The sequence below is a fragment of the Vulpes vulpes genome, chromosome 4, assembly GCF_048418805.1.
Source record: "Vulpes vulpes isolate BD-2025 chromosome 4, VulVul3, whole genome shotgun sequence".
Taxonomy (NCBI): Eukaryota; Metazoa; Chordata; class Mammalia; order Carnivora; family Canidae; genus Vulpes; species Vulpes vulpes.
The window spans coordinates 3,991,840-4,007,532 of record NC_132783.1 but is presented as its reverse complement, the minus strand read 5'-3'; the positions used below and the strand labels follow the sequence as shown (position 1 = coordinate 4,007,532).

The following is a 15,693-nucleotide window of genomic DNA, read 5'->3' as shown; positions in this document are numbered from 1 at the left end:
GTTTTCTCTCAACTCACTTCAGTCTCCAGTGTCCATGGACTTCTCCCAACCATTTATTTCCAGTGTACTCCTCTCTCCTAAGCCTCAGTCCTGTCTAATTGCCAAACTCCTATTTGGCCAACCATCAAATCTTCCTGGCTGGTACTGGCAGCGTCATCTTTCTAGCTGCTCTGCTGGCAACCTTCGGGACCTTTTTGACTATTTGTTTTCTCTCAGGCCACATCCAGGTTATCACTAAAACTTCATGGCTCAAATTAGATGTATTCAGAATCCAGCCACTTTAACGGCTATCATCACGACTCTAAGCCACCACTGTCTTTTGCCTGGATGATTGTTAATTATCCTCTACTGGGTTTTCTAGGTCTCCTCTTATTTTCCTGCAATGTAGTATATTTTTAATACATCAGCCAGTGAGGTGTTTTTTTTTTTTTTTTTTTTTTAAATATATAGTGAGAGGAGGCATGGGGGAAGGGCAGAGGAAGAGAATCTTAAGCAGGCTCCCTGCCCAGCGTGAAGCCCAACCTGGGGCTTGATCTCACAACCCTGAGATCATGACCTGAGCCAAAATCAGGAGTCTGTCACCTAACAGATTGAGCCCCCCAAGCATCCCCAATGAGATTTTTTTTCTAAATGTAAATGAGATTCTTATTCCTGCTTATAGTTCTCCTGTGGCTTCCCATCTCAGATAAAAGCTCAGGTACTTTGAATGACTTACAATGCCCTATAATCTGCCCTCCTGTCCTTACATCTCACTGACTTCCTCTCTCATTCATTCTGTAAATCATTTCAGCGTGTTCCTGTTTATCAACCTTGCCAAACATGTTCCTTTCTCAGGGCTTTTGCATTTGCTGTTCCTTCTGTCCAGAAGGTTCTTCCTTTGGATCTCCATTAAGACTTCAAGATTTATTTCCTTACCACCTTCAGGTCTCTCTGCTCAAATTCCATCTTTTAGTGAGACCTCCTTGAGCATCCCGTGTAAATCAACAACTCCCCATTCGCCAGCATTCCCTATTTCCTCTTTTATTTTTCTCCATGGTATTTTTCACCATGTGACCATCGTCTTAAAGCTTATACTACAGTATAAGCTCCGTGAGGACAGAGATTTTAGTCTTCAGTGATCCACCTGCAGTGGGCCAGAATGTGTCTGGTATCTAGTGTCTGTGTGTGTGTTTGGGAGAGTGAGGCAAGAAATTATGGTGGCGACCTGTGATGGACCAAGTAAATGGCTTAGTCAGGAATTAAAGTTCCATATTTTAAGTCTTATTTTTTTACAGTGTTTTTCTGATTACTGTTACCTATTCTGTTTTAACCCTTATTATACCCTAGCCCATCCACATAGTAAGCACTCAGTTTTTCTCTCATTAGTTCATGTGTATTAACCTTTCCCCAAATTCTTGAGAGAAAAGATCAACATGTATCTTACTGGTTTGAAGTGCCCTTCCTGAAACTCAGCATAGGGAAATAAGATTGTAAAATTAACTTACTACCGGCCAATTGTCTCTAAGGACTGTGTGATTAGACTAGATTACGAAGATTAGAGTTTTGCTCCCGACCACACCCGAAAGAGGAAAAGGTAGAGGTGGTTAAATTGCAGAGTGTACTATGAGGACAGAACCTGACACACAGGGGGCCCTTGAGTGTGCAGAAGAGTGGACTGGCAGAGACATCTTTCAGATCATCTGGCGCTCTCTCTTCATTCAAGCTCACTCTGCAACAGGTTGATTCATTAATCAGCTTCCTAGGTACTTTAGTATTAGAAGGCATGTGCTGGGTCACTTTGTTATTACATAAATTGATGTTCACATTTGCATCAGTCCACCTTAGGGACCATTCCTGAGTTTCCTATAAGATCTAAGGAGCAGAGACAGGACTATAATAAATACTTCCTAACAATACCCCTCCACCTAGTCTCTTATTTGAAATTTAGCCTAATGACCTCTTTCTCAGGCAAATGAAACTACAGTGAAATAACAGCAAAAGGTCTATGCTAGTAAAACATTTTTAAAGGTTATTTTCAGGTATTTCATACCCAAGTACAATTGACTGTTGAACAACACAAGGAAGGTGGGGGAACCAAACCCCTGCATGATCAAAAATTTGCATGTAATTTGATTCCTCCAAAACTGTACTAATATTCTGTTGACCAGAAGCCTTGCTGAACATAAGCAGTTGACTAGCACATATTTTGCTTTGTTTTAAGATTTTATGTATTTATTCATGAGAGACAGAGAGAGAGGCAGGGACACAGGCAGAGGGAGAAGCAGGCTCCATGCAGGGAGCCCGATGTGGGACGCGATCCGGATCCCCAGGATCATGCCCTGGGCTGAAGGTGGCGCTAAACTACCGAGCCCCCCGGGCTGCCCTAGCACATATTTTGTATGTTGTGTTATATACTGTATTCTTGAGAAAAGAAAGTGCTCTTTAAGAAAATCATTAGGAAGAGGAAATACACTTAGAGTACTGTACTATAAAAAAATCCACATATAATTGGATCACATCTTCAAACTTGTGTTGTTCAGAGTCACCTGTACTGTTAACACATGAAAGTGTCCATTCTGGGTCTCAAATAGAGGAACAAAAGTCATTCTTAACAGTACATGCAAGTTTTCTTAATATAAATATGTGTCTGTAGTACAAATAACATGTTATTTTGAAGTCGCCACCTGTTCTAACCTGGATACGTTTTCCCAAAAAATCTTGAGGAAATTAGGATCCTTTAGAAAGCCCTGATTTGAAAGGTCTATAAGCAGGTCTAGAGAGTTGTGCACAGCTAACCCGTGATAGAACTGGATGGTAATTGGTCTGTGGATGCCTGTCCCTTTCAAGGCCTTACTACTTAGCCATGCTACAGTTCATCTTTTTTGCTGCAAAGCTTTGTATTTTGAGGGTAGATTTAATTTTTGAAAACCACCAGAAGACTGAGAGGCCAAATAAGATAGATGATCAAACTTTAAATAATCTGCTGGTGGTCCAAAATGAGTTGCCTTTACCAAGAGTATTTTCCTTGAGTGTTGTAGTTAATAGTTTTGGAAATGCATTTATAGGCTAAACCCCAAAAAAGACAATAGAGAATGATGGAATCAGAATATTCATTTGCTTCGTTTCACATCTACACAACAATGTCACAGTAACAATCAAATCCTGCCACTAATTATGATTACTGTAAATGCTTTACAATTTAAGTTTTTCAATTTTTTTTTTTAGTAACCTCTATACTCATGTGGGGCTTGAACTCACAACCCTGAGATGAAGAACTGTATGCTCTTGCAACTAAATCAGGCACCCCCAGTTTAAATTTTTTTTGATAAAATTTACAAAATTGAATATATTTTCCTTATTCTGGTCCCTGCCCTTCCCCCTTTTAGTTGTATAAGTTATCACAAGTTCGTTGTGGGATTAGACAGCCGTTATATATTGTACTCTTAACCTCATTTAGACTTGATTTTCTGACTAGCTGTAGGTTTATTTTTAATAAAGATTTTATTTATTTACTCATGAGAGACACAGAGAGAGAGAGAGAGAGAGGCAGAGACACAGGCAGAGGGAGAAGCAGGCTCCCTGCAGGGCCTCGATCCCAGGACCCCCGGGGTCACGCCTTGAGCCAAAGGCAGACGCTCAACCACTGAGCCACCCACAGGTCCAGAGTCTTGCTTTTTAAAAAAAAATTTATTTGACAGAGATGGGGGAGAGAGAGAGCACAAGCAAGGGGAGAGATCCTATTCCATACTGTGTGTATGTGTGTCTGTGTGTTTAACAACCCTTTAAAACCATTCTTAGCTAGAGGACTGTACAAAAATACGCCTGGCTACAGTTTGTCAGCCCTGCTCTATAGTTTCCTCAAGAAAGCCTCATGGAGTCAATTTTCCATGCTGGATATAAATTCTCTGCCCACATATGGAGGAGCTTTACATATAAAGTTTGAGTTATAAATTTAAAATATGTAACTTCGTTTTCTCTTGGCATAAAACATTGCAGTTGCAGTCTGATGATACTCTTATTTTCCTTATAAGTTACTTAATGTTTCTGCCTGGATGCCCAAGGGATTTTTTTTTCTCTTTACAGTCCATTTGGTGTTGGTCATTCTGGGTTGATATTCTCAGGTATGTGTTGTGTTTTTCAATACGTAGTTTCAAGTATTTTTTTCCAGTTTTTTTTTCTTTTTTTCTTTTTTTTCTTTTTTTTTTTTTTTAGATAAAAGACAGACCTTTGTGTCTGTCTTTTTTAACCTTACGTAATTTTTTTCTTTTAAACCATTAAAAAAAATTAAAAAATAAACCATTTTATTTTTTTTCCAGCTAATTGAAATTAATACAGATAAAAATAGTATATTTAAGATGTACTACATGATGTTTTGGTATACATATGCATTGTGAAATGATTACCTCAACTGAGCTAATTAACACATTTTCAACTTCACAGTTGCCGTGTCTGTGTCTGTGTGTGTGTGTGTGTGTGTGTGTGTGTGTTGAAATCACTTAAGATCTACTCTCTTAAAAGATTTCAAGAATACAGTACAGTTGTTAACTACAGTTTCATGCTGAAATTATATCTTCAGAAATTAATTCAACCCTGCATGATTGAAATTTTGTATTCTAACAACTTTCTTGATTTATAGTTTTTAAGTATTCGTTTCATTTCCTTGCATTGGTTTTCCTGCTACAAGAATTCATATTACCCATATACTGGATCTTTGCTTAAATTAGGCACATAATATTTGCCACTATCTCATTTTCTTATTACTTAATTCTCTTTTGTTGCTAATTTGAGTTTTCTAATTGACTTAGACTATCCTGTCATTTTCTTAGTGACTTTCAGGTCACTTGTATTAAGATATAGTTTTTATTTGCTTTCTGGGCATGTATATCTGGTACGCTTTCATTGGCTGAAATGGATGTTGCTCATTATGTGAAGGTTTTTCTAACTTTAGAAGGAAGTGTGGTTCAGAATGTTTTATATTTATTTATAAATTTATTTTTTATTGGTGTTCAATTTGCCAACATATAGAATAACACTCAGTGCTCATCCCATCAAGTGCCCCCCTCAGTGCCCGTCACCCAGTCACCCCCACCCTCCCTTCTCCCACCCCTAGTTTGTTTTCCAGAGTTAGGAGTCTCTCATGTTCTGTCTCCCTTTCTGATATTTCCCACTCATTTTTTCTCCTTTCCCCTTTATTCCCTTTCACTATTTTTTATATTCCCCAAATGAATGAGACCATATAATGTTTGTCCTTCTCCAATTGACTTATTCACTCAGCATAATACCCTCCAGTTCCATCCACATCAAAGATGGTTTAATCTGGCTTCACATAACTCGTCAAACCTTGGAGTCCTGTTGGACTGTCTTTTTCATGTTCAATTTTGCATACTTGATTTTTATCACAATAACGACCCCACAACTCCGCTTGACAAAGATACGTCAAAAAGAGTGGAGCAAACCTGTTAACTGAACTACCACAATAGGCCGATAGTGTGCTTCGAGCCTGACGTATGTCAAACATTGCCATATGTTTCAAATGTAACCTGCCCCTTGGTGCCCCTGTGACATTTTGGTGTACAGTTTGGGTGGTGCTACTGTTCTGTAGACTACACTTGAGAAACCAACCAGTAAGACCATTAACTTCTTTTTTTCTTAAAAACTAGAAGTACAGAAGAAAGATTTTCAAAGTTGTACTACCACTTGAGAAGAAAATTTCTTCCTCTGGACCCATGCACTCAGATAGGCAAGCAGATTGATTAAAAATAATTTAATATGCTCAAATCAAACAGACTGGAAACAATTGTGTGCATGCATTTGCGCATGTATGTGTGTGAGAGAACAAACAGGCTCGCTTGAGGCTGCACGTACACTTAAATGGTGTAATGCGTTTCTTTGCCTTAATCTAGTATTCTTACTGGGGAAAAAGACCACATCTACATTGAGTTGATGAAAAGAAACAACAGAGAGCATGCGTGCATGCTTATTGACCTTGATATTTAAGAACATTTGGTGGTAAATATTTGAATTTGCTTTTGTGACCTCTATCAGTGAACATGATTGACTGCTGGCTTCAGATTCAGTCAACAGCCTGCCAGATTATGTATTTTACGAGAAAACTGTGTTTCTCTCGAGAGGCAAGGATATGGATGTGGTACGGAAATCCAGATTCCTCCCTACCACGGTTTGTCATATACAGAATCTTGGAGGTTATTCCAAGTAAAAACTTGACCCTAAGTTATACTGTAATGAAGAGCCAGAAAGAGCAGTCACTTGCTTCCAGGTGCCTCGAGCTAAATAGTGGGAGATCGTGCTCTCCTCTCCTCAGTGAATTATATATAATCTATCAGGATAAAGAGTGAAGCACTAGGAAATGCACTGAGCTCGGTGTGATCCTGCTCCTCTCCATATCATTTCTCTTTCCAGGATCCCAGGAAATGTGGGCAACCTTCTCTTAACCCCTTCTACCTCCAACCCTTTTTCTGGATTCTTAAAACATCTGGCAATTGATATTATAGACTCTATTGCTCAGTGATGTTCAGAGTCCTGCAGAAAGCCAGAGCTCTGATGGATAATTAACATTTAAGAAAAAATGGATATGGATTTAACCCAGCTTTCACTTTCCATAACAGAGGGATCTGTATAGATGAGGTGGCCAGAGCAGCAGCCTGCTATCACCTGATCTTTTCTCCAGGATTATCATGGGTTTTCTAACATCTGGCTTTTTACAAACTGGCCTTCAAGTTTTTATTAAAACATGTAGAAAGACGAATGTGGATTTTTGTCAAGCCATGCTTTCGTAATAAGACTGGGTTTGTAAGTTACAAAGAAATCCTAAACTGGAAGAGGACATAAAGATCAAGGTATATCTCCCTTAAAAGATTTATCTTAATCAGAGGCCATTATGAACATAGTATTTCAGTTAACCTGCCCTAGTAGGAAGCTAGAACCTGGAAACCCCTGTAAGCCACCACTTCTGTGGAAATGCTTCATACATGAACCTGGCAACATTGCCCTCAGTTGAGTTCCTTTGGCTTCTATGGAACAATAAATATTTTATCTTCTAGTTGAGCTGAGTGAAAATGGAAGAAGGGCAGAAAAAGGAGCTGAGTGTATGATTATGCCTTTCTTTTCTACAGTGTGTTCCATGGGAAACGGTACGAGCAGACTCTATAGTGCTCTTGCCAAGACACTGAACAGCAGTGCTGCCTCCCAGCACCCAGAATATTTGGTATCACCTGACTCTGAACATCTGGAGCCCATTGATCCCAAAGAACTCCTTGAGGAATGCAGGGCTGTCCTGCACACTCGACCTCCCCGGTTCCAGAGGGATTTTGTGGATCTGAGGACAGACTGCCCCAGTAGCCACCCACCTATTCGAGTCATGCAGTGGAACATTCTCGCCCAAGGTATGTCTGATGCGTTTGTGCCTGAGCAGTTAAGTTTGCTATGACTGCCTTTCCGTTTCTGTACGTGCCCGGAGCACTGATGTGTTATGTGGAGGGAAGAGGTGTGGGCAGGTAGAGGTGTAGGAGGATTGGGTGACTCAGGGCAGACGTGAGGAGCTCCCAGAAGGGGAAGGTAAGAAAGAAGCCCATCCAGTTTGCACAAATAAATCTTGCACTCAAGATTTATACCTTACCTTCCATGTTTGCAGGCTATCCTAACACAGTATCTACTTCCCAGCATGTCCGTATTTAAAGGACCTTGTGTTTATTAGCCTCAAACTTCTGTTGCCTCTCTCATTCCTCAGCACCAAGACAGCACTTGCAAGGGAGAAACTAAACCTGCTGAAGGGGTAACATGTATAGCTTTCTTCAAGGAATGGGGGGGACTCTCTGGGGGTAGTGAGGTGGTGCGCGTGGAAGCCAGATTCCCACCCGTATGTGTCTCTGTAACTTGAAGCCAAAGAGATCATTGCTTTAGTTCTTTATTCGTTAAAATGTTACTTTGTTACGGTAGAAAGGACAACCTAGGTCTGCCAAATTTAAAAAAAAAAAAAAAAATGTATTAGTGAACTCTGTAGTATTACCCCCTTTCATGTAGCAGTTGAAATTTTAAGAAGCAAGGTAGCTTTTTAAAGAAGGGCATATACCCACTTTTCCATCTTAGATTTGTTTTTTTATCCTCCTAGGTGTTCGTCCATAAGTAGGAAAAGCTGCCTATTTAAGATAGGTTCCATCCACATTGGTTCATATGGCTCATTACATAGTGTTAAAATTATAGATGGGGCACCTGGCTGACTCTGTCAGTAGAGCATGCGACTCGATCTTGGGTTGTGAGTTCAAGCCCCATGTTTGGTGTAGGGATTACTTAAAAATAAAATCTTTTTTTTTTTAATTGGCATATAAAGTTAAATATGTTTATTTCATCTGACATGGTTTAGATCCCAGGGACTGTAAAGAACACTGTTTAAGGCTAAAATTTAAGCTCTTATGTCCTAGGTTACAGTTACATGAAATAGTTTTAATATGAAAGAAAATAAATAGCTTCCCTTATCTGAATAGTAAGAGGTTATTTAGTTTGGTAGCTTTTTTTGTTTGTTTGGTTTTGGGGGTTTTTTACTTTTTATTTTTTAAATTTTTTTCTAAAAAAAGATTTTATTTATTCATGAGAGACAGAGAGAGAGAGGCAGAGACACAGGCAGAGGGAGAAACAGACTCCATGCAGGGAGCTGGATGTGGGACTCGATCCTGGATATCCAGGATCATGCCCTGGGCTGAAGGCAGATGCTCAACCGCTGAGCACCCCAGGCGCCCCTGTTTTTTGTTTTTGTTTTGTTTTGTTTTTTGAGAGAGCGAGCACAGACATGTGCACGCATGAGCCTGGGGGACGGGCAGAAGGGGAGAGAGAATCTGAAGCAGGCTCCACGCAGAGCAGGGTTCAACGCAGGGCTTAGTCTCACGACCCTGAGATTGTAACCTGAGCCAAAATCAAGAGGTACTGGATGGATGTTAACTGACTGAGCCACCCAGGCACCTCAGTTTGATAGATTAATACAGTTTAGACAGACAAGAATCGCCTAAAGCATCTGAAGTAGAGAAAGCATTCTAAGGGTCTTGAGTCGTGTCAAACCGAAGGAGACTTGCAGGTACTTAGCTACTATAGAACCATGACTTCTCTAAGTACCCTGTGACAACTGACTGGCTTTTTTATTTCAGCTCTTGGAGAAGGAAAAGACAACTTTGTACAATGCCCTGTGGAAGCCCTCAAATGGGAAGAAAGGAAATGTCTCATCCTAGAAGAAATTCTAGCCTACCAGCCCGATATATTATGTCTCCAAGAGGTGGACCACTATTTTGACACCTTTCAACCACTCCTCAGTAGATTGGGCTATCAGGGCACGTTTTTCCCAAAGCCCTGGTCACCTTGTCTAGATGTAGAACACAACAATGGACCAGATGGCTGTGCCTTGTTTTTTCTCCAGAACCGATTCAAGTTAGTCAATAGTGCCAATATTAGGCTGACGGCCATGACATTGAAAACCAATCAGGTGGCCATTGCACAAACTCTGGAGTGCAAGGAGTCCAGTCGACAGTTCTGTATTGCTGTCACTCACTTAAAAGCACGTACAGGCTGGGAACGATTTCGCTCAGCTCAAGGCTGTGACCTTCTCCAGAACCTGCAGAACATCACCCAAGGAGCCAAGATTCCCCTCATTGTTTGTGGGGACTTCAATGCAGAGCCAACAGAGGAGGTCTACAAGCACTTTGCTTCCTCCAGCCTCAACCTGAACAGTGCGTACAAGCTGCTTAGTGCTGATGGGCAGTCAGAACCTCCGTATACTACCTGGAAGATCCGGACCTCAGGGGAGTGCCGGCATACACTGGATTATATCTGGTATTCTAAACATGCTCTAAGTGTGAAGTCAGCTCTTGATTTGCTCACAGAAGAACAGATTGGACCCAACCGGCTACCATCTTTTAATTATCCTTCAGACCACCTGTCTCTAGTGTGTGACTTCAGCTTTAACGAGGAACCTGATGGACTTTTATAAATGCTTGTCTGTGTCTCTTTAATCACCAGTCTTAACCAGGGATGTTTCAGGAAACTGAAATAGGATAAGTTGCTTGAGGAAGGATTCCCAGTTTCTCTTACATCATTTTCCATGTTTCCAGCATGCCCTTGGGAAGGAATCCCCATTAGTCTACAAACGTTTTCCATTAAAACCTATAGCAAAAAAGGTGTTTGCACTCCAGTTTTAGCTTGTAGGATTTTCTTTCCCTTAGCGTTACATTTTCATCATTTAAGGGCATTAAAAATTAGGTTTGTTTTGTAGCCTTTTCAGATTAAGGATAGACTTGCTTGAGCCCTCCATAATTAACAAGTATACGAGAACAATTCCTCTAGACAGCATTTCAGGTTATTTATTTGTGGTTGTTAAAATGTCAGCAAGGTATGCATGGCAATATTTATTTTTTTATATTTTCATGTAAGATTAAGTAATTAGAGCATTGTGAATGTTTTAAAACCACGCAGAACATAAGTTATATAGAGTAATTTATAGTGATTTTCTTAAATCTCTAAGATCTTTTTATTTGGGGGTCTAGTAGTATACAAAGGGACTAACTATGTAGCCTGACGGGGCTTTTTGTTTGTTCTATAAGTGGACGTATCAGGTGTCCTTGATACTTTCTTTATAAGTAATCCTTGCTATGCCTCCATGTTCCCATTGTTGGGTTTCTTAAAGAGATTCCTTGGCCAATCAGTCTTCATTATTACTGAATCAGTGTTATGCACTTAAGAGTTTTCTATTAGAATGCTATGGTATATATACATTTGAGGTCACTCAATGTCTATTTGTATTGGACGTGCTTTTCACACTAGGTTATTTAGGAACTGCTATGTGGCAGTAGCTAAGAAAGTAAGTGGGGTCTTCATTTTAGAGATGGGAAACTAGGAAGCCTATTAACAAAGCTGTCCTTGAAATCTCCTAGGATAGCCAGGTGGCTAGTCCAAAACATCTAGAAGAGTGTGAAAACTTAGAAAGGTAACCTGGAATTCTGTTCCGATGAAATAAAAATGGTAAAGATAACAAGTGAAGCCCCTTTCAAACAAAATCCCAACAAATAACCTATTGGTGATAAATTGATAACCCGTGAGTTGTAAATATTTAAGAATAATAAATGGTCTTTTAAAGCTAGTGCTTTTAATATCTTGTCTTTTTAGTCCAAAAAGAACCTGGGAGTACATTTGGTCTTTGAATACTGTTAACCTGGTGACACCTAGTATCCACAGTAATGGATACTATTTACACACAGACCTTCATTTTTAAAGTGGACAAAGGTGGATTTGTAGCTGCACACTGAAGGCATCTATGCTTATGTAACATCGCTAGGCATCAAGGTTGGAATTCCCCAAAATGGTTCACCCAAATATTCTGCATCGGAACTACCTTTGAAACAAACGAGGTTTTCAGTACATTGTAATGTCAAGCAGGAAGAGCATCCGTACCAACTGTTATTTGGTTGAAATCCTTGCATGAGAATGGTACTCATATGCTGTTGAGAAACCAAAAGCTGATTGATACAGGCATTAGGTCTCGTATACGGTCATTAGGTATTGTTTGCGTGCCCCAAAATACACCAACCTGAAGAGAAACTACCACAACAGCCGTAAGATGAGCAAATCCGGATGAGTATGAAAGCCAAAATAATGTTTGAATTTCAAATGTTGTCCACCAGTGTATGAATTAACAGGCTATGGACTGAGGGTTAGACGAGGGGTGGCTAGGAATGCTAATGAGCAAAAAAGCTGGAAATGCCATGTGATTGTAATGTGCCTATAAATGAAGGAGCTAGGGGGAAAATTCTGATGGAACTCTCTCCTTATGACTGATCCTTTGGAGTTATTGCAGGAGGCTACACACTTCAGTATGCTTGTTTGCTGCTTTTGTATTTGTCTTTATTTAAAATGGAGTTATGTGAACATTTTGTGTGTAAGTAAACAATTTTTTAGTAGTATATTAAATCGTGTTGCATTGTACTTCATATTTTATTTTTCCTTTTAAGTCTTCGTAGACAGACACACCCTTGCCTTCTGGACTAGCAGTAACCGGAAGCAGAATGGTAAGTAACACATCTGTATTCTAAGTTTTTAGGCATGTTCGTTCCACTTAATGACTTTCTCTTATTCCATCGCCTGTACCTTTTTTGATTCAGTTTTTCCTTTTATATTATCACATAATATTTTAATCATGGTAGTAAGAGTCTTAAAAAGTAAACTGCAGATTTGAAGAGAGAATGGCAATGGATTTTTTCCTCCTCCATGCTGTATTTCAGTAGATTCCCTTCTACAAGGTGGCAGGAATACAATGACCTCTTCATTTATTTAAGCAGAGGATAATGGTGTATACTACGTAAGAAGTAACTAACATTTTGAGTTCCCTACCTTTGGCTCTAAGAGCTTTACATACAATCTTCCAACTACTCTCTTTTAATTTGTCTATACCTACTCTTAATTTAAAATGAGGTGTAAAACATCAAATCATTTTGACCAGTTTAATAGTAGTACAGCCAGTATTCAAACCCAGGTCTGTGTTGATTTCAGAGTGCTTCTTTCTTTCTTCACCAACGTGCCCCCCCTTGGCCTTGAGGGAGTACAGTTGGAGAGAAAAGTGATACATGGGGGAGGAAGAGATCTGTTTAGTGAGAAATGGCCAGACACCTGAAGCAAGTATTTTGTAGTACATGTGCACTACAGTATAGAAGCAAGATCCAGAGGCCAGCTCGTGGCTGCCAGAGCAGATCTCAGTTCCTCTGATGAAGGTAGTTCAAAAGTAGAACATCTAATACTGTTTGCATACTTTGGTTTCTTTCTTTTTTTTTTTTTTTTTTTTTAAGATTTTATTTATTTATTCATGAGAGACCCAGAGAGAGAGAGAGAGAGGCAGAGACACAGGCAGAGGGAGAAGCGGGCTCCATGCAGGGAGCCCGAAATGGGACTTGATCCCAGGACCCCGGGGTCATGCCCTGGACTGAAGGCGGCACTGAACTGCTGAGGCACCTGGGCTGCCCTGTTTGCTTACTTTGGTAGCTTTTTAGAAAGAAGCAAGAACAGTTACTCTAGGAAGTGTTTCAAACTAGAAGAAGAAATTGATGTAGATACTCTGTATCTGAGCCATTTTTTAAAACATCCAAGATTTTAAGATAGTGAAGGGAATGTTGCATATAATTAGATAATGTGTTTTAGGCTTGAGGAAGTTTATATCCAAGATATAAATTCTGAGAAGGGATAAAAACACATGCTCATAATCGTAATTGATCTCAATTTTAGAAGAGGAAAGGCATCCAAAAAAACGAACGTACTTGCAGAAAGAGCTTTTTTTAATGCCATGTATAAAAATATGGCACAGGCAAGCTTCCATCTAGAGGAGAGAGATACCAGAATGGTAGAGGGCTGGCGCTTGAGCTTCTAAATCCAGGGGAGAGGAAAACAAGCAACATCAGGGAGAAGGGCCCCGGTTCTAGGTGAGGACAGCTCGGCCCAGTATGGCCTAGAACTGGGCTCCATCTCTCTAGGGCCTCCGTTTTCTCATCCACAGACTATTGCGTCACACCTGCCCGGCCAACCCCATAGCTTTGTGAGATGTTTGTAAAATAATATTGCAAACTCTCGTGTAAAATATACACAGGATCCCTGAACTTCACTTCAAAAGTTCAGAGCAAGACAGGGAAGGGCATTGTACCTGATAAATACCATGGGTGTTCTAACAGCCCACTCTTACTATTCCACAAATCATCATCTTTTAGTTTGAAAATGGAGAAATAACAGGGTTAAGAAAATTAAGCCCCAAGTAGGTGAGGAGCTGATAGAATGGCAAGATACTTTTTTTCCTACTTGTGCATACATGAGGTTGTAGGTGATCTGGTTCTTTAATCCCATGAGAGGATGCCAACCCTACTTTGATTTGTAAAGTAAAAAATAGTGCCTTGAAACAGAATATTCAAAATTCCAGGCCCTTGCCTCCTGGATTTCTGTGGGAAGTTCAGGTCTAAGAAAACACTCACCTGAGGTTAGACGTGCGGACACAGCCAGTCCTCTTGACAGAAGACCAGGAAAAGCTTTGTTGCTGGTAAACTGGATCATATGATTCTCATTACTGATCAGCGAACGTCTCTTTTGCTTTGTCTTCCAAGACCTTCAAAGCCAGACCCTACAGCTGAATCTTAATTACTCGGTAATATTTTACAATGTTGTGTTACCGTATGCGATCTGTAATGCTTTCATCTTTTTGCCATTCTTTTTTCTTTGCCTACTTTTTACCTTTTTTATAATTTTGACTTTCACTTATTCTTAGGTGATGAAATTCTTTTGGAAATAAAGCAGAGTATAAAGTATCTTGCTACGTTAAACAGTTTGAGGCCTCTAGATGGAGACAAATTGTGTACAAGAATGGCAGCGTAGGATTACGGAGCCTTCTCTCTAATATGGAGAAGCACCCTCAAGGACTGTGTCGGACTTCTCATTGTGGTTCCCACAGATTGGTACACCTGGAGAGAACACACAGCAAAATTCCGCGGCATTGTAAGATTTAGTTTGTGAGAAAGGATCATGACGTGGTAGGATAGGATAGACTTAACCCCTAAACTAACCTCTGCCCCCACCCCACCCAACCCCCCCTCCCCCTTTTTTTTTTAATGGGAGGGAATGTAGGTTGAGGCTAAGCCTAAACTAAATTGGGAGGCAGGGGAGTTCTGTTTTTAGGTCTGCCACTGACCAGCTGAACTGAGACCGAGGAGTCCCATTTTTTCCTGAACTTTAGTTTATTGTAAATACAGGCAATAGGTAAGAAAATCTCTAAGGGTTTTTGAAACATTAAACTGAGGCACTTCAACAAGATTTGCCACTGCTCAAAAATATCTTGGCAATTTTGTGGAACTGCTTCCGTATCCGGTTTGATGAAGGTCTCAAAACCAGTGTGAATTTAATAGCCACATAGGGCATCATCACCTAGCTTGATTCACATCAGTTTCTTAACCTCAAGTGATCTGGCTATTTCTAAAACTAAAATCTTCCTCAGCAGAGAACTTGCCTCTATTATTTATGTTTTAAGTTTTAGGCACTGCTCCAGGAAGCAATTCAAAAGTATTTCTGAACAATGGTAACGTTGTTGGCATTAGTATGGCTTCCCAAAATAATTTGTTAAAGGGGCGAGGCACCTTCGCACGGTGTACTGTTGTGTAAGACTATTTCATTGTAATTACAGAGATGTTAAATAGGAGATAAAGGCCTAAGAATTGATGAAATCTACAGTTCGTAGGCTTTTCAAAAACTCCTTGTAATATTTAATAGATGTATCTCAAACTACCTTTTTCCACTGAACATTTTAGAAAAGCTTAGGTTAGGACACAGATCCTTGAACATAAAGCTTTCCTTGATTGTATCTGGATGGCAGTGTGGTTCCCAAACTTGAGGGCAACAATGAAGTTTCCTAGAGATATTTTTAAAATCCTGCTGCCTGGCTCCCACTCCCACACACTGTAATTTAATTAGTATGGAGTGTGACCTGGGCAACAGGATTGGTAATTCTTTCCGGGTGGTTCTAATGGGCAGCAACATTACCATTGTGTTACAGTGAACTAATTAATGTGCTACAGTAACTCGGAAATAATTTGCAGATAAGCAGTATTTCACCTGTTATGACAGCGATGGTATCACTTCATTAAGGAAAGCCTTCTAAAATAGACATTTTCTCAAAGTTAAACATTACAACGGGAT

At 39.9% G+C, this 15,693-nt stretch overlaps 1 protein-coding gene across 7 annotated transcripts in view; it reads left to right on the top strand.

Moving 5' to 3' along the window:
• The window catches only part of NOCT (nocturnin), a 29,910-nt gene extending 17,967 nt beyond the window's left edge, over positions 1-11,943 (top strand). For 2 of the 7 annotated variants that reach the window (XM_072755242.1, XM_072755246.1), the window contains exons 2-5: positions 4,063-4,100; positions 5,640-5,719; positions 7,113-7,382; positions 9,135-11,943. In XM_072755242.1, the coding sequence (XP_072611343.1) occupies positions 7,121-7,382; positions 9,135-9,970 (1,098 nt within the window). In that variant the 5' untranslated portion in view covers positions 4,063-4,100; positions 5,640-5,719; positions 7,113-7,120 and the 3' untranslated portion in view covers positions 9,971-11,943. Of the gene's footprint in view, positions 1-423; positions 4,101-5,639; positions 5,720-7,112; positions 7,383-9,134 lie in introns of those variants that run through there. The other 5 variants (XM_072755245.1, XM_072755244.1, XM_072755243.1 and 2 more) reach the window with 3 other exon arrangements.
• Positions 11,944-15,693: the final 3,750 nt, after the last annotated feature.